The 22,069-nt window shown below is 36.0% G+C and overlaps 1 protein-coding gene across 1 annotated transcript in view; it reads right to left on the reverse strand.

The window, feature by feature from the left end:
* The window catches only part of MAN1A2 (mannosidase alpha class 1A member 2), a 164,119-nt gene that overhangs the window by 13,951 nt on the left and 128,099 nt on the right, over positions 1–22,069 (reverse strand). The window contains exon 12 of the mRNA XM_082834021.1: positions 18,721–18,836. Within this exon, the coding sequence (XP_082690147.1) occupies positions 18,721–18,836 (116 nt within the window). The remainder of the gene's footprint in view (positions 1–18,720; positions 18,837–22,069) is intronic.

The following is a 22,069-nucleotide window of genomic DNA, read 5'->3' on the forward strand; positions in this document are numbered from 1 at the left end:
TTTGATTCTAGAATCCTATCTCCCATTACTTCTACTGAATATTCTTTAGTCAGGATAATTTTCTTACTGTATTTTCAAAGAAAGGTAGCATTTATTTTCTCAAGCTGGATCCCTCTTTTCATGAAGTGACTTTCTGCTTTATATCACCTATTAACATCTTATGTATCACGTAGCATCATTTCAATCTTTTTTCATAACTACTCTAGCTCACACCAAAGTTCCTTTCTCTGAATTTCCAAAACATTTATATTCTATTTAGCACTGTATATATACTTTGTACTTTTACTGAGTTTGCCCATGACCAGAGGTAAGAGCTTTCTTAACTACACTGCAAGCTCATGAGTAGAGTATATGTTTCATACACTTTAATTCTCAAATAGCACAATTCTGAGATGAGAACAACTCCTTAATAAATACTTTTGACTTGACTTAGTCTATAAACCAAGCTTCAAGGCTAAGTGAGCAGAGAATAGCAGAGAACAGGAGAGTTAATGCTCTTTTCTCATCCAGCTGGAAAAATAGTCTTCTCATGGTAGAAAGTTAACTTTAGGATACAATTACAGATAAGATAAAAGATTTTAAAAAAAGATAAATGGAAGAGAATAGTGGCTTTGTTTTTTTGAGTCTTCCCTCTTGAACTACTTTTTCCTGTCTAAGAATCCTTACCCCAATAATCTATCTCATTGATTCTTCCTCTCTCACAAATGTATTACTTAGACACTTTTGATGACAAACTTGAATCATACTACTCTTGATGCTCTGTTGACAAAACCATTATCACAACTGTCTTTGAACCTACTTCAAAACCTTGTTCACTAGGGAATTAGCTTTAACAGTCTGGTAGCTGGCTAACTGTACATTCATTTGCTTATATTAAGAATAACTTTACAGGCAAAGGAAGATAACAGTAGCTATAAAAAGAAGAACTGGAACTACTATAGGATATGATAACAACATCAGCAATAATATCTGTCTCCTGGATAACAATTTACTGGCTCTTTTCCTCCTTCCTCCCACCTCAATATTTTATTATAAAACTTTCAAACCTACAGAAACTTGGAAAGAATTTTACAGCGAAACCCATATACACTCATTTTCTAGATACTACAATTAACATTTTTGGTAATTTACCACAAATCTGTTACTCTATTTGTATATTACTAGCTTTCTTATAATACTAAAATATTCCCCTAGAAAAAGCACCTAATTAGCCAACTTAGGTAAATATCAGGAAAAACATGCATAAAATTGCTTGCAAAGGGAGAAACAGAAGTCTCACTGGCATTTTTTGAAAACCAGGACAAGCTTAGAACAAAAAACTTCAGTCAGCAATATTTACTTGAGTTTTGAGAGGAAGACTGTTGCCACATATTTTAGCTCCTACAGTTCTATATTTGCCGTCTCTGCTTTAAGAAGCCCCAAGATTAAAAACATTTAGAATTTTATTTAATAGCAAATTATTTGATAGTAATTATTTGGTAACAGCAAAATAGGTGGCATTAGTTACTTTTAAGGGAGAAATTTAAAAATTCCTAGATAGAAAAAACTAAGAGCAAGACACTGATGTGTAGTCAAATGGTAAACAAACAGAATTCCTTTCAAAAGCATATGACTAATGAACCACCAAAAAGTGAATGAATAAAGGCCATACAACAGAATACTACCAAGAGAAAGGAATGGACTACTGATACATGCAACAGCACTGACTGAGCTAAAAAAATTATGCTGAAAAGAATGCCAAACAAAAAAAAGTGCATAATACAGGCAACCTATAGTAACACAAAGCAGCTATGTGTTCAGGGTTGGGGTGGGACTCACTGCAAGATGAGGATGGAAATAGTCCATATTACCTGTGGCTGTAGTTACTCAAGCTTATATATTTGCCAAAATACAATGAACTGTACACTTAGAAAACTTTAATAAAGCCAATGTTTATTTTATTTATTTTTTATTCATTTATTTTGTATTGGCGTAGAGTTGCTTTACAATGTTGTGTTCGTTTCTGCTGTACAGCAAAGTGAATCAGCTATACATATACGTATATCCCCTCTTTTTTGGATTTCCTTCTCATTTAGGTCACCACAGAACACTGAGTAGATTTCCCTGTGCTATACAGTAGGTTCTCATTAGTTACCTATTTCATACATAGTATCGATAGTGTATATATGTCAATTTTTAAAGTTAAGAAAAAAAGAATGATGGAAAAGGAAAATAATCTTATTATGTGTTACTGCTACATAAGTATAATTTGAATTGTAGCTCCCTCTACTGCAGCAAAAGAAAACTGGCAAGGATATTTCAAAGTACACAGCTTGCAAACTGAAAAAAATGCTTATATTAAACAGCACAAGTGAAATTCACTCTGTGTGTGTGTCCCCTAGTGTCTAATATGTGGATTGCAGTGACACTGTGGTAAGTCCTAAGAGGGATTAAAAAATATGGTATACCTTCAGTATACCATTTGAGGAGACTGGACCACATAAATATAGCCATGATTTGTCCACATGACCTCATGGTATACTAGCTATTCCTTGTCAGTATAGGTAATTCCTTGATCCCTAATTGCTTCCACAAGTGGTTTACTGAGTCACAGGTGTCAGTGGTCTCAAAGTGTGATCCTCCAGACCAGCAGCATCAGCATCACTTGGAAACTTGTTACAGATGAAAATTCTCAGATCCCACTCTAGACCTTCTAATCAGAAACTTTGGCAATGGAGCTCAGCAATCTGTTTTAAGAAGCTTTCCAGATGATTCTGATGCATGCTCAAGTTTAAGAACCACTGCCCTAGGTTTACCAATTTTGTAACTTCTATCACCAGTTTGTACTGTTTCTGCTTTTCTCCTTCATGTGGGCATCTGAACCTTTGACTCTCTACTGAAAACAGATCAACTGCCCTGACTCCTCCACTTTTCACATCTTGCCTTGTGCCTTTCCTTCTTGCTTTATTAATTTCTTGACCCGCTCATTATTAGCTATATTCTAGCACTAACTGAATTCTGAGTTCAAGCCCTGAGCCTCAAGCAGGAAATAAAATAGTTCTATTATTCTCTTCTCCTTCCCACTCCCATTTTTGTAAGATCTTATAAAATTGCTGTTTTTCAGCTCTCTCTCAGAATCAAATGATTCAATCCTTTACTCCACAAATATTTAATACTGAAACAACTATGTGTGGCTCCACCACTGATGCTGGGGATAAAACAATAACTAAAATATACAAATATCACCGCCCTCGTGGAGTTCATATTCTAAGGCGTATATTCTTATATGCCTAAGGAAATTATACAGTATGTTAGAAGATAGGTGCTATGGTGAAAATTAAAGGAAGAGAAAATGAGGGAATAAGGGGACAAACTGAAATTTTATATAGGATAATCAGGAATGCTTTAAAAAATACAATTAGAAATGATAAAGTGATACAATCAGAAGCTACTTAAGACCTGAAACTGTAAAACTCCTAGAAGAAAACAGAGAAAGAGCTCCTTGACATGGGTCTTGGCAATGATTTTTTGGATATGACACCAAAAGCACAAGCAACAAAGGCAAAAATAAATAAGTGGAACTACATCAAACTAAAAAGCTTCTGCACAGCAAAAGAAACAATCCAAAAAATGAACAGGCAACCTATAGAATGGGAGAAAATAGCTGCAAATCATATATCTGACGGGGGTTAATATCCAAAATATATAAAGAACTAACACAACTCAATAGCTAAAAACCAAACAACCCAATTAAAAAATGGGCAGAGAAATTGAACATTTTCCCAAAAAGACACACAAATGGCCAACAGTTGATACACGTAAAGATGTTCAACATTACTAACCATCAGGGAAATGCAAATCAAAACCACAATGAGATACCACCTCACACCTGTTTCAAAGACTATTATCAAAAAGACAAAAGATAACAAGTGTTGGTGAAGATGTGGAGAAAAGGAAACCCTTGTGTACTGTTGGTGGAAATGCAGTAAAAGTCTTGCACACGATGTTCTACATGATGAATACTTAAGCGACGATGATGACACAAAAACATCTCATTCCATACAGTTCTTGCCATATAGTTATTAGATTTTCACACGGAGACACTCACACACATGCACAACAGATAAGTTTATTAACTGTACAACATGATGAACTAATCATTAAGTGGACCACCATCAGAAAGGTCTCCATCCTCATCATCTTCATGTTGAGTAGGCTGAGGAGGAAGTGGAAGAGAGGAGGTTGGTCTTGCTGTCTCAGAGGTGGAAGGGGAGGTAGGAGAGGAAGGCGCATTCAGTATAGCTTTATGGGAACACGTCATAAATTCTGACTTTTTTGCTTTTTCATTTCTCCAAAAAAGTTTCTATGTGGTTCCAATCCTTCCTCCACTGTTTGCTTTAGTTTCAGTGCCCATATCATAGAAGGTCCATGTCATAAAAGAAGTCAAAAGCAGTCTTGAATAATCGGAACCCTCCTGCCAAATTGTCTAAGGTTCATCTGTTTTCTGCACTGCTTCTTCCATGTCTTCTTCCTCATCATCTGCCACTGGTTTGGAAGCGCTCGTCTTTTGTTAATTCCTCTGGTGTGGTGTCTAATAGCTCTTAAATTCCTCCAACATCTGTATCTTGAAACCCTTCGCCTCCTCCCTGTTTTGCCATATCCACAATCTCTTTCTTGATTTCCTTGACTGGCTCTGTTGTAAATCCTGTGAAGTTATGCACAACATCTGGACACAGTTTCCTCCAACAAGAATTTAATGGCTTTTTCTTTAATAATGATGACATATTCAGTGGTGTAATCCTTCCAGACTTTCATGATGTTTTCTCTGTTGTGGTTCTCTTCCACAGCGCTGACAGCCTTTTCCATAGAGTACTGTGTAAAATGAGCCTTAAAGGTTCTTATGACCCCCTGATCTAGAGGCTGAATTAGAGATGTTGTGTTTGGAGGCAAGTAGGCCACTTTGACGCCTTTGGTGGTGAACTCGGGGGTTCTAGGGGGCCAGGGTCGTTGTCCAATAACGAAAGAACTCTAAAAGGCAGTCTTTTTTTTTTTGAATTTTATTTATTTTTTTATACAGCAGGTTCTTATTAGTTATCCATTTTATACATATTAGTGTACATACGTCAATCCCAATCTCCCAATTCTTCACACCACCACCCCCGTCCCCCGGCTGCTTTCCTAAAAGGCAGTCTCTTACTGGCAAGGTACTTCCTGACTTCAGGGACAAAGCAACGATGGAACACATTCAGAAAAAGGGTTCTCCTTCAGGCCTTCTTACAGTATAACACAAACAAAAGACGTGCTGCTGGTGTTTGTCTTTGCCCCTCAAGGCTCAAGGGTTAATTAGCAGCTTTGGAGATAAGGGCAGTTCTTACGATAAACCCAACTGCATTTGCACAAAACAGTAGAGTTAGCCTATCCCTTCCTGCCTTAAATCCTGGTGCTTACTTCTCTTCTTTACTAAAAACTGTCCTCTCTGGCATTTTTCTTTTCCAGAAGAGGGCACTTTTGTCTGCATTAAAACCTGTTTAGGCAGATATTCTTTCTCCTCAATGATTTTCTTAATGGTGTCTGGGAACTCCTCTGCTGCCTCTTGGTCAGCAGAAGCTGCTTCTCCTGTTGTGTTATAGTGACACTTTTTAAGCCAAAGCTCTTTCTAAAATTAGCAAACCATTCTCTACAGGCATTAAATCCTGCACCTTCCTTTTGCTTTAAGTTGTCATATAATGACTTTGCTTTTTCTCAAATCATATTAGAGTCTATAGGAATGCCTCGCAATCCTGCACCCACATAAAAAGCTGCATTTTCGGGGCTTCCCTGGTGGCGCAGTGGTTGGGAGTCCGCCTGCCGATGCAGGGGACGCGGGTTCGTGCCCCGGTCCGGGAGGATCCCACATGCCGCGGAGCGGCTGGTCGCGTGGGCCATGGCCACTGGGCCTGCGCATCCGGAGCCTGTGCTCCATGGCGGAAAAGGCCACAACAGTGAGAGGCCCGTGTACCGCAAAAAAAAAAAAAAAAAAAAAGCTGCATTTTCAATACAAGATAAAAAGGTATTTTGCAAAAAGTGCAAGGTTTTTGTGCCTGCTGGTGTAGCTGCAGTGATGGCTTAATGAATTTTTCTTTTTTTTTTCATACTCGTCCTTACACTGGATTCATCTATCATGCAGTCGTGAGAAAACACAGCTACAGACCTCAATCTACAGTACATATCAAGCAATTCAACTTTTTCTTGAAATATCAATGTCTTGACTTTTCTCTGCTTCTTAGGAACATGTCCAGCATCACTAGTGGCACTTTGTAGGGGTCCCATGGTGCTATCCAAGATTTACAGCATTACACTAAACATGATGAAAAATATACTTAAAAACAGGGAGAGATCGCTTTTTTCTTGATACACAATTTACTAGAGAGATGAACTGCTCACATGGAGATGATTAGCATCACTAGGCATCTTTTTTTAATTTTTGGATTTTATTTTACTTTTTTATACAGTAGGTTCTTATTAGTCCTCAACTTTACAAACATCAGTGTATACATGTCAATCCCAATCGCCCAATTCATCACACCACCATCCCCACCCCACTGCGGCTCTCCCCCCTTGGTGTCCATACATTTGTTCTCTACATCTGTGTCTCAATTTCTGCCCTGCAAACTGGTTCACCTGTACCATTTTTCTAGGTTCCACATACATGCGTTAATATACGATATTTGTTTTTCTCTTTCTGACTTACTTCACTCTTACTTACAGTCTCTAGATCCATCCACGGCTCAACAAATGACCCAATTTCATTCCTTTCTATGGCTTAGTAATATTCCATTGTATATATGTACCACATTTTCTTTATCCATTCGTCTGTCCATGGGCATTTAGGTTGCTTCCGTGACCTGGCTACTGTAAATAGTGCTGCAATGAACACTGGGGTGCATGTGTCTTTTTGAATTATGGTTTTCTCTGGGTATATGCCCAGTAGTGGGATTGCTTGATCATATGGTAATTCTATTTTTAGTTTTTTAAAGAACATCCATACGGTTCCCCATAGTGGCTGTATCAATTTACATTCCCACCAACAGAGCAAGAGGGTTCCCTTTCCTCCACATCCACTCCAGCATTTGTTGTTTGTAGATTTTCTGATGATGCCCATTCTAACTGGTGTGAGGTGATACCTCATTGTAGTTTTGATTTGCATTTCTCTAATAATTAGTGACGTTGAGCAACTTTTCATGTGCTTCTTGGCCATCTGTATGTCTTCTTTGGAGAAATGTCTATTTAGGTCTTCTGCCCATTTTTGGATTGGGTTGTCTGTTTCTTTAATATGGAGCTGCATAAGCTGTTTATATATTTTGGAAATTAATCCTTTGTCCACTGATTCATTTGCAAATATTTTCTCCCATTCTGAGGGTTGTCTTTTCGTCTTGTTTATGGTTTCCTTTGCTGTGCAAAAGCTTTGAAGTTTCATTAGGTCCCATTTGTTTATTTTTGTTTTTATTTCCATTACTCTAGGAGGTGGATCAAAAAAGATCTTGCTGTGACTTATGTCAAAGAGTGTTCTGCCTATGTTTTCCTCTAAGAGTTTTATAGTGTCTGGTCTTACATTTAGGTCTCTAATCCATTTTGAGTTTATTTTTGTGTTTGGTGTTAGGGAGTGTTCTAATTTCATTCTTTTACACGTAGCTGTCCAGTTTTCCCAGCACCATTTATTGAAGAGACTGTCTTTTCTCCATTGCATATCCTTGCCTCCTTTGTCATAGATTAGTTGACCATAGGCGCGTTGGCTTATCTCTGGGCTTTCTATCTTGTTCCATTGATCTATGTTTCCGCTTTTGTGCCAGTACCATATTGTCTTGATTACTGTAGCTTTGTAGTAAGTCTGAAATCAGGGCGCCTGATTCCTCCAGCTCCGTTTTTTTCCCTCAAGACTGCTTTGGCTATTCGGGGTCTTCTGTGTCTCCATACAAATTTTAAGATTTTTTGTTCTAGTTCCGTAAAAAATGCCATTGGTAATTTGATAGGGATTGCACTGAATCTGTAGATTGCTTTGGATAGTATAGTCATTTTCACAATATTTATTCTTCCAATCCAAGAACATGGTATATCTCTCCATCTGTTGGCATCATCTTTAATTTCCTTCATCAGTGTCTTATAGTTTTCTGCATACAGGTCTTTTGTCTCCCTAGGTAGGTTTATTCCTAGATATTTTATTCTTTTTGTTGCAGTGGTAAATGGGAGTGTTTCCTTAAATTCTCTTTCAGATTTTTCATCGTTAGTGTATAGGGATGCAAGAGATTTCTGTACATTAATTTTGTATCCTGCAACTTTACCAAATTCATTGATTAGCTCTAGTAGTTTTCTGGTGGCATCTTTAGGATCCTCTATGTATAGTGTCATGTCACCTGCAAAGAGTGACAGTTTTACTTCTTTTCCAATTTGTATTCCGTTTATTTCTTTTTCTTCTCTGATTGCTATGGCTAGGACTTCCAAAACTATGCTGAATAATAGTGGTGACAGTGGACAGCTTTGTCTTTTTCCTGATCTTAGAGGAAATGCTTTCAGTTTTTCACCATTGAGAATGATGTTTGCTGTGGGTTTGTCATACATGGCCTTTATTATGTTGAGGTAGGTTCCCTCTATGCCCACTTTCTGGAAAATTTTTTATCATAAATGGGTGTTGAATTTTGTCAAAAGCTTTTACTGCATCTATTGAGATGAGCATATGGTTTTTATTCTTCAATTTGTTAATATGGTGTATCACATTGATTGATTTGCGTATATTAAAGAATCCTCACATCCCTGGGATAAATCCCACTTGATCATGGTGTATGATCCTTTTAATCTGTGGTTGGATTCTGTTTGCTAGTATTTTGTTGAGGATTTTTGCATCTATATTCATCAGTGATATTGGTCTGTAATTTTCTTTTCTTGTAGTATCTCTGTCTGGTTTTGGTATCAGGGTGATGGTGGCCTCATAGAATGAGTTTGGGAGTGTTCCTTCCTCTGCAAGTTTTTGGAAGAGTTTTAGGAGGATGGATGTTAGCTCTCCTCTAAATGTTTGATAGAATTCCCCGGTGAAGCCATCTGGTCCTGGACTTTTGTTTATTGGAAGATTTTAAATCACAGCTTCAATTACGTTACTTGTGATTGGTCTGTTCATATTTTCTATTTCTTCCTGGTTCAGTCTTGGAAGGTTATACCTTTCTAAGAATTTGTCCATTTCTTCCAGGTTGTCCATTTTATTGGCATAGCGTTGCTGGTAGTAGTCTCTTAGGATGCTTTGTATTTTCTGCGGTGTCTGTTGTAACTTCTTCTTTTTCATTTCTAATTTTATTGATTTGAGTCCTCTCCCTCTTGATGAGTCTGGCTAATGGTTTATCAATTTTGTTTATCTTCTCAAAGACGCAACTTTTAGTTTTATTGATCTTTGCTATTGGTTTCTTTGTTTCTATTTCATTCATTTCTGATCTGATCTTTATGATTTCTTTCCTTCTGCTAACTTTGGGTTTTGTTTGTACTTCTTTCTCCGGTTCCTTTAGGTGTAAGGTTAGATTGTTTATTTGAGATTTTTCTTGTTTCTTGTGGTAGGCTTGTATAGCTATAGACTTCCTTCTGAGAACTGCTTTGGCTGCATCCCATAGGTTTTGGATTGTCGTGTTTCCATTGTCATTTGTCTCTAGGTATTTTTTGATTTCCTCTTTGATTTCTTCAGTGATATCTTAGGTTATTTAGTAACTTATTGTTTAGCCTCCATGTGTTGGTGTTTTTTACCTTTTTTTCACTGTGATTCATTTCTAATCTCATACCATTTTGATCAGAAAAGATGCTTGATATGATTTCAATTTTCTTAAATTTAATGAGGCTTGATTTGTGACCCAAGATGTGATCTATCCTGGAGAATGTTCCGTGCGCAGTTGAGAAGAAAATGTAATCTACTGTTTTTGGATGGAATGTCCTATAAATATCAATTAAATCTATCTGGTCTATTGTGTCATTTAAAGCTTCCGTTTCCTTATTTTCATTTTGCATGATCTGTCCATTTGTGTAAGTGAGGTGTTAAAGTCCCCCACTATTACTGTGTTACAGTCGATTTCCTCTCTTATAGCTGTTAGCAGTTGCCTTATGTATTGAGGTTCTCCTATGTGGGGTGCATATATATTTATAGTTGTTACATCTTCTTCTTGGATCGATCCCTTGATCATTATGTAGTGTCCTTCCTTGTCTCTTGTAACATTCTTTATTTTAGAGTCCATTTTATCTGATATGAGCATTGCTACTCCAGCTCTCTTTTGATTTCTACTTGCATGGAAGATCTTTTTCCATCCCCTCACTTTCAGTCTGTATGTGTCCCTAGGTCTGACGTGGGTCTCTTGTAGACAGCATATATATGGGTCTTGTTTTCGTATCTACTCAGAAAGCCTGTGTCTTTTGGTTGGAGCATTTAATCCATTCACGTTTAAGGTAATTATCGATATGTATGTTCCTAAGACCATTTATTTTCTTAATTGTTTTGGGTTTCTTTTTGTAGGTCCTTTTCTTCTCGTGTTTCCCACTTATAGAAGTTCCTTTAGTATTTGTTGTATAGCTGGTTTGGTGGTGCTGAATTCTCTTAGCTTTTGCTTGTCTGTAAAGCTTTTGATTTCTCCATCGAATCTGAATGAGATCCTTGCAAGTTAGAGTAATCTTGGTTGTAGGTTCTTCCCTTTCATCACTGTAAGTATATCATGCCACTCCCTTCTGGCTTGTAGAGTTTATGCTGAGAAGTCAGCTGTTAACCTTATGGGAGTTCCCTTGTATGTTATTTGTCGTTTTCCCCTTGCTGCTTTCAATAATTTTTCTTTGTCTTTAATTTTTGCCAGTTTGATTACTATGTGTCTTGGCATGTTTCTCCTTGGGTTTATCCTGTATGAGGCTCTCTGCGCTTCCTGGACTTGGGTGGCTATTTCCTTTCCCATGTTAGGGAAGTTTTCAACTATAGTCTCTTCAAATATTTTCTCTGGTCCTTTCTCTCTCTCTTCTCTTTCTGGGACTCCTATAATGCGAATGTTGCTGCATTTAATGTTGTCCCAGAGGTCTCTTAGGCTGTCTTCATTTCTGTTCATTATTTTTTCTTTATTCTGTTCTGCAGCAGTGAATTCCACCATTCTGTCTTCCAGGTCACTTATCCGTTCTGCCTCAGTTATTCTGCTATTGATTCCTTCTAGTGTAGTTTTCATTTCAGTTATCGTATTGTTCATGTCTGTTTGTTCGTTCTTTAATTCTCCTAGGTCTTTCTTAAACCTTTCTTGCATTTTCTCGATCTTTGCCGCCATTCTTTTTCCGAGGTCCTGGATCATCTTCACCATCATTATTCTGAATTCTTTTTCTGGAAGGTTGCCTATCTCCACTTCATTTTGTTGTTTTTCTGGGGTTTTATCTTGTTCCTTCATCTGGTACATAGCCTTCTTCCCTTTCATCTTGTCTATCTTTCTGTGAATGTGGTTTTTGTTCCACAGGCTGCAGGACTGTAGTTCTTCTTGCTTCTGCTGTCTGCCCTCTGGTGGATGAGGCTATCTAAGAGGCTTGTGTAAGTTTCCTGATGGGAGGGATTGGTTCATCACTAGGCATTTTAAGCATATACTCGAATCACTGGATGCAAATGTCGCCATCTATAGCCTAAGTGTTTGTGTAAGTTTTGAGAAATTTTAACTTTTAATAATAGATTTGTGTATATTTTATGGCAGTAAATGGTATAATGGACCAGTATGTACATATATTTTATGAATTCATGATGTACCTGACTTTTTCCTTAATTTTTTCAATATTTCTAGACCACTCAATTCACCTGCATATTTTTTCAAATTGTCACAAATCTCCAAAAACTTTCCAGTATATTTATTGAAAATAATCTGTATATAAGTGGATCTGCAAGGTTGAACCTCTGTTATTCAAGGGTCAACTGTAGTTATCTTTGGGAAGTGAAACTACATGTGGAATACAGAGAAACTTTTTTCATTTTTTCTGTTTCATACTACTTAATTCATTTTCCTATATCCACATACTGTTTTTACACTTTAAAAAATATCTGTATTAAAAACAAACCACATTAGCCTTGATTTCTCAGGACCTACACAAGACAGAGGAGATAGATGTTTATCTGACTAATTTTAACATGACAAGTGCTATGCTGTTATTTCTGTACAGTTCAACAAACATCTGTTCAATGTATGTATACTCTATCCCAAACATGAAAGTAAGCAGTGAGGATATTAATATTTCACGTAGACTATCAGAACAAAGGAAGTATTTTAAGTATACCTAAAAATGGCTTAATTCTGTCTTAGTGTTGAAGAGGATTCACAGAGATAGTAATATTCGAGCTAGACCTTGACAAAGTAATAGGATTTTGTAAGGGATTAAAAAAAAGGAACGATAAATTTCACACAGAAGGGAAAGCAAGAGTAAAAACACATAAGTGAAAATGTACAGTGGGCAGGTATGGATCAAATAAATGCATGGGGAAAGTGGTGTAACAGGAGATGTGCCTAAAAAGGTACATGCAGCACTTAATCTTAATTATTCAGTATAAGAGCAAAGAATATAAACAATATGGAAGTAAGGAGCAATCTTTTTTATCCATCTTTCTCACTTCGGGAAGTATACCTGTAGGATAACTTCTAGAAGTAGGATTACTGAAGCAAAATTAATGTGCTCTTAATATTTCAACGGGTTCTTTTTCAGATTTCACTGAAATCACTCACATCAAACAACATACATTCTCACTTCCAGCATTTATAAGTGACTGGATCCATACATCCTTATTAACACCAGATTGCAAACTTTTAAAATCTTAAGTAATCTGATAGTGAAACATGGTATTTGATTATTAGTTTTATTTCATTTCTTCATGAGTGGGTCAAATATTTATTTTTCATGTATTTATGGTATTTTCCATCTGTATTTTACAGTGAACTGCCTTTACTTATTTTAACTTAATACTTATTCCTTAATAATTTCACATTTTAAGAAAATTTACCCATTGACTATCAAATGTATTGCAAATATATTTTCCCAGTGTGTCATCTGTCTTACTTTGTTTAATGTTCTTTTTTTTTTCTTACAGATGTCCATTTTTCTGTAGTTAAAAATTTAAATCTTTTTCTTCTATGGTTTCTGGGTTTTGTGTCATGCCATCTTCACCCCCAGAGTAGGGAGAAAAAAAAACTTCCAAATTTTTTCAGGATTTTATTTCATGTTTAATATTTAAAGCTATGTTCTATAAGATCAGTTTTATTATTTACAGGAATACCGTTTTATTTTTTTTCTAATGGATAATTTTTCTAACTTCCTTTATTAAATTATTTAATTTTTCCTCAATGATCCGAACTGCCATTTTTCAAAGATAACATTTCTACATATAAGTGGGCCTATTTCCAAACTATCCTGTTCCACTGTTCCATTTATTCTTGTACTACTACTAAAGGCTTTTAATTAGTATAGCTTTATAATACTTTTAAAATGATCTCTTTTATATACAAATACTGTATACCATATGATATAAAGTAGGTTATAATATTTTTCACTATCTGGAAGGACCTGTCTCCTGTGGTGATTGTATACTTTGTTCAGCATAGCTAAGCTGGAACTGTATTTGTCAGAATTACTTTCTCTGTATGGTTCTGGGTTAGGGTTGGCTACAAAAACATATGCATGTGATGTGGAGGCTGAAGTAAAGCAGGAGCCATAATGCTCTGAGGGACGGTGCAGGGTTGCCACATGCTGTTAAAGTTATGCATGTTGTCAGTGATTACCTGGCTCACCTCAGAGGTGTGGGGCAGCTGCCAGACCTGCAATTTCTGCAGTTCCTGTTGGAGCTCCTCATCAATTTCTCCAGTTCCCAGGCCAGGCATGTATAGCCCTGTGGCAGAAGGTGCCAGCTACTTCTGCAAGTCACCCGTTTATCAACGCTAGAGGCAGTGAGACACATATGTGGGATCGTTGGTCCTTGTGAGTTCTAGTTTGTCCTTGTCCTCCATTGCTTCACGTCTACCTTTTTTCCCCATCTCCCAGCCCTACTGTCCTATAGTGACTTTATACCTGCTATCTTGTATTTTGTGCCAGGTATAATTCTAAGGGCTTCGCTATATTAATCCCCATAACAAGCCCTTGAGATGATACTATTAGTAATTCCTGTTTTACGGATGATGAAACTGAGGTAGAGAAATATTAAGTAACTTGTCCAATGTCACACAGCTATTAAGGGAAAGAGTTGGGAAAAGACAGATAAGTATGAACTGGTTAAGAATACATAGGTTAGATGTCTTTAATGTTTGATTAACTTGGGTATATACAGAAAAGGCATACCTATTAAATCTGTAAGTGACACAAAGGTAGAATAGCTAATACATTAAATGAAAAACTCAAGAGTTCAAAAAACTTTCAATAAATTAGAATATGTTAAATCTAACAAAATAAGATTTAATAATGGATAAAGGTAAAATGTAATAAATTTCATAAAAGCTAATCATACCAATGTAAGATAGAAAATAATTATCTTAGTTCATGTTAAAAAAAAAAAAAGACCTATATCAAAATTTCAAGCTATATTGACAGGGCTACCAGAAAACAGAATACAATAGTATCTTGCTTTGATGAAGGTATAAAGACCAAATTAGCAATTGGTACTCTGCACTGGTTTATTCACATCTTAAATGCAGTGTTCAGTCTAGAAAACCATGGAATCATCTCTAGAGAAGTCAACCAGACTGGTATCAGAAAGAAATAGTACAGAAACTTGTCACCTTTAGCCTGATAAATACAAGTATTTTTAGTTAACATCCATGTAGAAGACTCCGTATTTCCAAATGGTAAAGTATGGATCACTGAATGGATCGCACAGTGAAGCAGATTTTAACTCAATATAAGAAAGATATTTCTAACAATGAAAGCTTCTGAACAATGTAATGGGTTAGCCTTATGAGGCAGTGAGCTGCCTGTTAACTAGAGATTAACAAAAAACTAGAGATTAACAAAAGACTTTATGACAAAATATTCTGTATGTTGTAAAGAGATTTTTCAGCATTGGGAATGTCTATGTGTAGAGGGGAGGAATGGATTGCAGTGGTGTATGTTGGATCTCTAAATTTTTTTGCAGCTCAAAAAATGTCTTTTGATTCTAGGCACAAAGACAGCAAATGAATTTGAGACAGGAAAATGTGACTGCAGTTTAACTTATTTAAAAAAATGTTTTACCTGATTACAAAAGCAAAACCAGAAATGGATTTAAAAGAATACCACCAATTAAGCTAAATCACAGTATACATTTTGATGTTATTGAAATAATATTAAGATGTGCATCTATATATGTATATATGCACTTAATAGCTCACTTAACATTATACCGTGATGAGTCTATAATTGCTATTGGTTCCATAATACCCGTTGTGGATGTGCCATAATTTATTTAACCTTTCAACTAATATTGAACATATAGTAACTCTTTATTTTTATAACTTCAATAAACATCCATGTACATCTTTTTCCATAGCTTTCACTATATAAAAGTATTGACATATTCTTATATATATAGTTTTCCAGAATTTTGCCATTATATTCAAATTTTGAATTTTAAGATAGGAAGGGGGAAAAAGCACACAAGCAAGATACACAGACAGGTGCACACACACAAAACAACTTCTGCCCTGGAGATTCTGATACCACTGAAAGCAGACACACCATGGTGGTAAACTTGGTCTTAATTTTATGTATTTCTCTTTTCTTTTAATAATAAATTCATTAAGAAGACTATGTTTCCAACTAACCTGTGATTTTTCTTAGCTATTTAATACCTGACATATATGAACTCAAGAAAAACTGACTGAAATGTATCCTCAACATGCACACTTTTCTCAATTTATCAGACCTTCAAATAAACATGCAACATTTGAGCTGAGGTGAAATGGATGTAGTGCTCAACTGTAATAATTTTCTTAGCCTAGGTTTTGTTATAAATACCTGTATGATTCCTCCTTTGACTTTTTCTACTTTTATTGATCCAAATGTATTTGTGTGTGTGTATATATATAACTGGTTACCTAGAGTACTGCGTTGAGAAGGATTCTTCCTGAACTTGAACTTGGCAGGGAAAAGTACCAAGGTCAACTGGTGATATCCCATATACTACAAGGGGAAAAGCAGCACGGCGCATGTGTATTTGCAGCCCTACCCCATGTGCTAAAGTGCTCAAGGTGTGTACTGAGGAGGCATTTGAGAATTAATTATGAAAGCCAACCTGCAAGAGGTAAGATCTGAACTTTATTTAGAGAGGGGCATTAACTGATAGAAAGAATAAAGACATTCCTGCCAGAGCCAAAGAAATATGAAATAGACAATGAAATTCAGAAGAACAAATTATAGATGGGTAGATATATAAACAGATAGATTAACTTGGTTTAAGGATAGAATATATAAAGAAAAGAAGTGAGAAATGAAGCTAGAGATGAATGAGCCATTGGAGCTTTTGAGCAGGAGAAGAGTGACATGAAGAAAATGGTATATGAATGTTGAAAATCAAGTAATTTCTAAGACTAGAGGAGGCCTCAAAATCAGCATTTTACCACTACTGTAGTAATATTCAATTCAGGCAAGATGCTCAGGAAAGATGCTAATAACACTGAGTGAGAAAGACTGTTGGAAAAAGGATATTCACACAGTCTCAAAGTTATCACTCCACAGATCACTTATTACAAACAGAAAAAAGATTCTTTACATGACCTTATAATCAAATCTAACCCTATGATCAAATTTAAAATCATCAATGAGTTAAACCGTTATCATGTGCCTCTTTATGAGATGAAATGAGGCCACATCATCTATATAATATTCATGCCAAAAATGTTTAACCTAAATCTGATCATAAGGAAACAATCACAAATATCTAAATTGAGGGACATTCTTCAAAACAACTAGCCTGAATACTTAATGTCAATGTCATAAAAGACAAAAGAAGAATAAGGAAACTTTGTTCTAGGTTAAAGTAGACTAAGAAACATGAGAAGCAAATGCAACAATTGATCCTTTATTGGACCCTGGGTTGGGGTTAAAAAAAAATTATAAAGTACATTATTAGAACAATTGAGAAATTTGAAAATGGACTACATACTAAGCAGCAGTACTGTATGAATGTTAAGTTTCACAAACGTGATAACCGTATTGTGATTGTGTAAGATTATGCCCTTTTCCTAAAAATTCCTGGGTAAATAACAGAATGCTGGTAACTCTCAAATTATAAAGCAAATAAATAAATAAGCAAACAAGTAGAACTGTGTCTATGTATACATATACATGGGGGTATGGGAATGCAGCAAAAATTAACAAAAGGTAACTCTAGGTGAAAGATACAATCATTGTACTATTCTTACGATTTTTCTGGGCTTAAAAAACAGTAAACAAAATTTTAAAAGAGAGAGATCTTACATAATTTGGGTCAAATTCCACAGTTGACAACTATGAAAACTGAAAGCAAGGAAGTTTTATTTTGACATGTTCCTTCAACTAGGTTGTAGCAAGTGTATAACTAAAGCTCCTGCAGTTTTGTCTTCCAGTCCAGTGCTCTTTCAACTATCTCGTACAGTCTCAAGCCTAATGACACAGGATAAACAAATACAAGAAATGACTGGAGGTAGGGAACTGACTAAACCATCTCAGCAAAATAAGGGTTTGGTCTAGGGTCAACTACAGATATGGAAACGAGGGGGCAAAATAAAGAAATGATATAACAAGAAAGTGATATATTAGAATGAGAAAAAAAGAAATAACTATAACATACAAGCTGAGAAGATAGGAAAATAAAAATATGAGGGATAATAAAAGAAAAATTGGAGTAAGATTGCCATTTAGGATAAGAAACGTAGTTTGAGACATGTACATTTAAACCATAATACACCAGAATGTAAGCTAGAAGTATACTAGAATGTAAAGTCCAAGAGACTGAGAATTTTTTTCCCTTTTGCCTACTGATATATCCTCAAATAACCTGAACAATGTCTGGAAATAATATTTTTTGGGACAAATGTGGTGACAGTTTATCAGGTATTCAAGTAGAGACTGACTGGAAATAGAAATGTGAAATTTAAAAGAAGGTATTAAGGACCTTATTTTGCAGGGGTTTTGGGAAGTAGACATATTTAAGGTCTCCTCCTTCTTCCAGGAAAGTTTGTATAATTCTGCCTGGGATTCTGACTATAAGCCCAAATAATAAAGCTTTTTTCTTTTTTCTTTTCAATTATTCCCTTTATACAGATTTCTTTACAGGAAACCTCATTGGGAGGATGGGTGGCTATGGTCATACACCCTCTAGTAACCATCAAAACTCTTAAGATTGTTCCTAACAGATTTCATTAGCTAGAACAGGGAGTTGAGGTGTGATCCCAGGACGAGCATCATCCGTACCACCTGGGAGTTTGTCAGAATGTAAATTCTTAGGGTCCACCCTAGACCTACTGAATCAGAAACTGGGCATGGCCCGGTAATCTGTATTTTACGAAGTCTTCTAGGTGATTCTAATGCATAGTAAAGAGCTAAATACAAAATAAAGGTACTCTTATTTGACAAAATGCCTTCATGAGATGTAGCTAAAAATTGAAGACACAATTACATAGAAAGATTTTTGTAATAAAATATAGTGTAACATCACATAGTCATAATTCATCATGTAGTGACCACAGAGCAAAACCTGCCTACAATTAAAAAAAATTTTTTAAGGCATCTACTTACTTTAATGTTTCAGCAAGAAAGAAGCTCTGCTGTACATCATCATGCGTAGGAGTAGAGGAATATACATCCTTCACGCCAGAAAATCCACCAGTGACTCGGCAATACTTTTCAATAGCCTGTAAAAGAGATGAGACAAAAGAGTCAATTCCATAGAGTTTCAAACTTGGAAGGACAAGTTAAGGAACCACAGTCAAAAGTTTACAGAGATCTCTATGAGAATTTGACAGTTTCAGAATAAGATTTTACTTGTCTGGTCTTCCTCCTTTCTAATGAAAAGCTAATTAACACTGAAAGTGTTTATTTAATCAAATTGTTAATTTTTATATAGTTCCATTTTGATTACAGCTTGGTTTATAAAGTCTCCTTACCAAAGGGTTGGTACTTTTCTCTATCTAAGTACTTTAAACATTTTTATTTTTTACATCTTTATTGGAGTTGCTTTACAATGGTGTGTTAGTTTCTGCTTTATAACAAAGTGAACCAGCTATATGTATACCTACATCCCATATCCCCTCCCTCTTGCATCTCCCTCCACCCTCCCTATCCCACCCCTCTAGGTGGTCACAAAGCACCGAGCTGATCTCCCTGTGCTATGTGGCTGCTTCCCACTAGCTATCTATTTTACGTTTGGTAGTGTATATATGTCCATGCCACTCTCTCACTTCGTCCCAGCTTACCCATCCCCCTCCCCGTATCCTCAAGTCCATTCTCTACGTCTGTGTCTTTATTCCTGTCCTGCCCTTAGGTTCTTCAGAAACTTTTTTTTTTTTAGATTCCATATATGTGTGTTAGCATACAGTATTTGTTTTTCTCTTTCTGACTTACTTCACTCTGTATGACAGACTCTAGGTCCATCCACCTCACTACAAATAACTCAATTTCGTTTCTTTTTATGGCTGAGTAATATTCCATTGTATATATGTGCCACATCTTCTTTATCCATTCATCTGTCAATGGACACTTAGGTTGCTTCCATGTCCTGGCTATTGTAAACAGTGCTGTGATGAACATTGTGGTACATGTCTCCTTTTGAATTATGGTTTTCTCAGGGTATATGCTCAGTAGTGGGATTGCTGGGTCATATGGTAGTTCTATTTTTAGTTTTTTAAGGTACCTCCTTACTGTTCTCCACACTGCCTGTATCAATTTACATGAATACGTTTTTAAACACATATTCTTCACAATGATCATGCATCTTTACCACTGTAGAACATCGGAGCAGTTTAAAGATACTGTGAAAGTATCAGGGAGGCATGACTAATCTTTAAGCCATTTAGAGACATTTCTTAAAGGCACGTTTTCATGCATAACATACTCAAGTTTGGAAATTTGAAGATGTAAATTGGAATAGTTAAAGCTACAGAAGACAAGAGATACCACTATTCTATTCCAGCTTGTCTTCCCTTTTCTTTCTTTAAAACCAACATGGGAGCCAGTGGTGAGCAAGAAGGAAAATTCTATTTAAGATGTGAGTTCTTCTCTTTTGTCTCCACACTGCACCCCCTTCTCATCATGTCATACTTTTGAAACTTGAATTTTAAGTATAATTATTTCAGTTCTTGTTCTTCAGAGTTTGTGTGTGTCCATATAGGCTATAGAAGCAAAATTTTAACTCTGTAATTCAAATATGGACAGATATGGGTTAAAGTTTGAGCTTGTCAAACCTTTAAGAAGGCACACAGGAAAAAAAAGAACCTTAGGAAAAGGATAAATTATCCTTTAGTGTTTCTCAATGAAAAGATGCATTTCTGCCACCATCCCTCACCTCCCTGCCCCACATGATTCAGATACATCTCCCATATTCCTCTAAATAAGAAGCATTAAATATTAGTGGACTTTCAAGTCATATTCATTGCAGGATTACTTTACTTATTTCCCCTATATAAAATATTGCTTGATATATGTAAGCGTTAGTAAAAACCATTGCTACACAACAGAAGTGTGTGTGTCTGTATGTGTGTGTGTCTTATTCCCAAACCACTGCGCCAACATTTTGTCTATCTCTCAACTGCAGCAGGATCCTCCTGCACAGAGAGTTTCACTAGCAGCTGTGTTTCCAATTTTGGACACAGGTAGTCAGAGAAAAGCAGCAACAATAAATGCTTCATCTGTTCCTGCTCTGTATTCATAACTGCCTTGTTTCCATTAATATTCTCTTATTGTTAAACTCCATAAGGACCAACTATGTCTGAATGACAACACATAAGTGTCCTCACCTTAGTTCGTCTTTATCACATTATTCCTAGATTATCGCAGTGGTCTCCAAAACCCACCAATTTGCAGATTATAATCAGATCCTTTTGTTTTGTTACTCCCCACTAAAAAGTCTTCAGTAGTTCCTTCCCTTTTCAAAAACCTTTAATAGTCCCATAACGGATTCTTAAAGTCAGGGAGCTCTGGTGGGTAGGAGATGGTGAAGAAAAAGAAGACCTGAGGGGCTTTTTAGACAGGCAAAGGACTTTTAATCCCCACCTGCCAAATAAGAAACACTTATATAGTAACTGAGAAAACTAAGTATGTGTGTGTTATTCCTGAAGCACTGAGTAAAGTATTCATGCCTTGATCTGGCATGTAAGACCATCTACATAATGGCTCCAAACTTCTCTCTCTGGAGTTGCCCCTGCGAAACCTTTTTACATAAATTGGTCTATATTCTGCCCTAAAACACATCATGCACATTCTTGTCTGAGCAATTTACTAACACTACTTACCTCACCTAGAATGTCCTCATTCTATCTAGATTGCAAGTTTAAGCTAAACAATTTGAATATGAATATCCATCATAATTAGTACTATTTATCATAATTAGTATGTCTTAGAGAATAAAACACCTCCTCACTCCCAGTGATAAGCTATACTTTCATGAAAACTCTAATGATTTCTCTTCCTCCCAGGTACTGATGACAATGGAATTCTCTGAAAGGCTAGCATTTTATGAGTAAACGATTTGCTTACTTTACTAACCATTAAAAACTCCTCATTACAAATACACACACACACACGTGTGTGTGTGTGTGTGTGTGTATATATATATATATATATATATATATATATGGAGAGAGAAAGAGAGAGAGTGTGTTGGGGTTTTTTTGTCTTTCAATGTAGAAAATTTTTAACAATTCACTAGTCCTTCTTATGGTGCCACTAAGGAATTACTCTGAACACAAGCTGAAGTGAATGGGGGTTAATCTACCCAGGCTGTGAATCTGGGCAATTTCACAATGATTTTATTTTTCCCCCAGAGGTTAAGCATTTTTAATAGGCAAGTATAGAAATTTTATAATCATAGTGAAAAACTGCCATTTAAATGACTCCTTTAGTTATTCAGTAAGAATAATGAGTGATTACT

This window comes from Leucopleurus acutus, assembly GCF_964270905.1.
Source record: "Leucopleurus acutus genome assembly, chromosome: 2".
In the NCBI taxonomy this organism is placed as follows: Eukaryota; Metazoa; Chordata; class Mammalia; order Artiodactyla; family Delphinidae; genus Leucopleurus; species Leucopleurus acutus.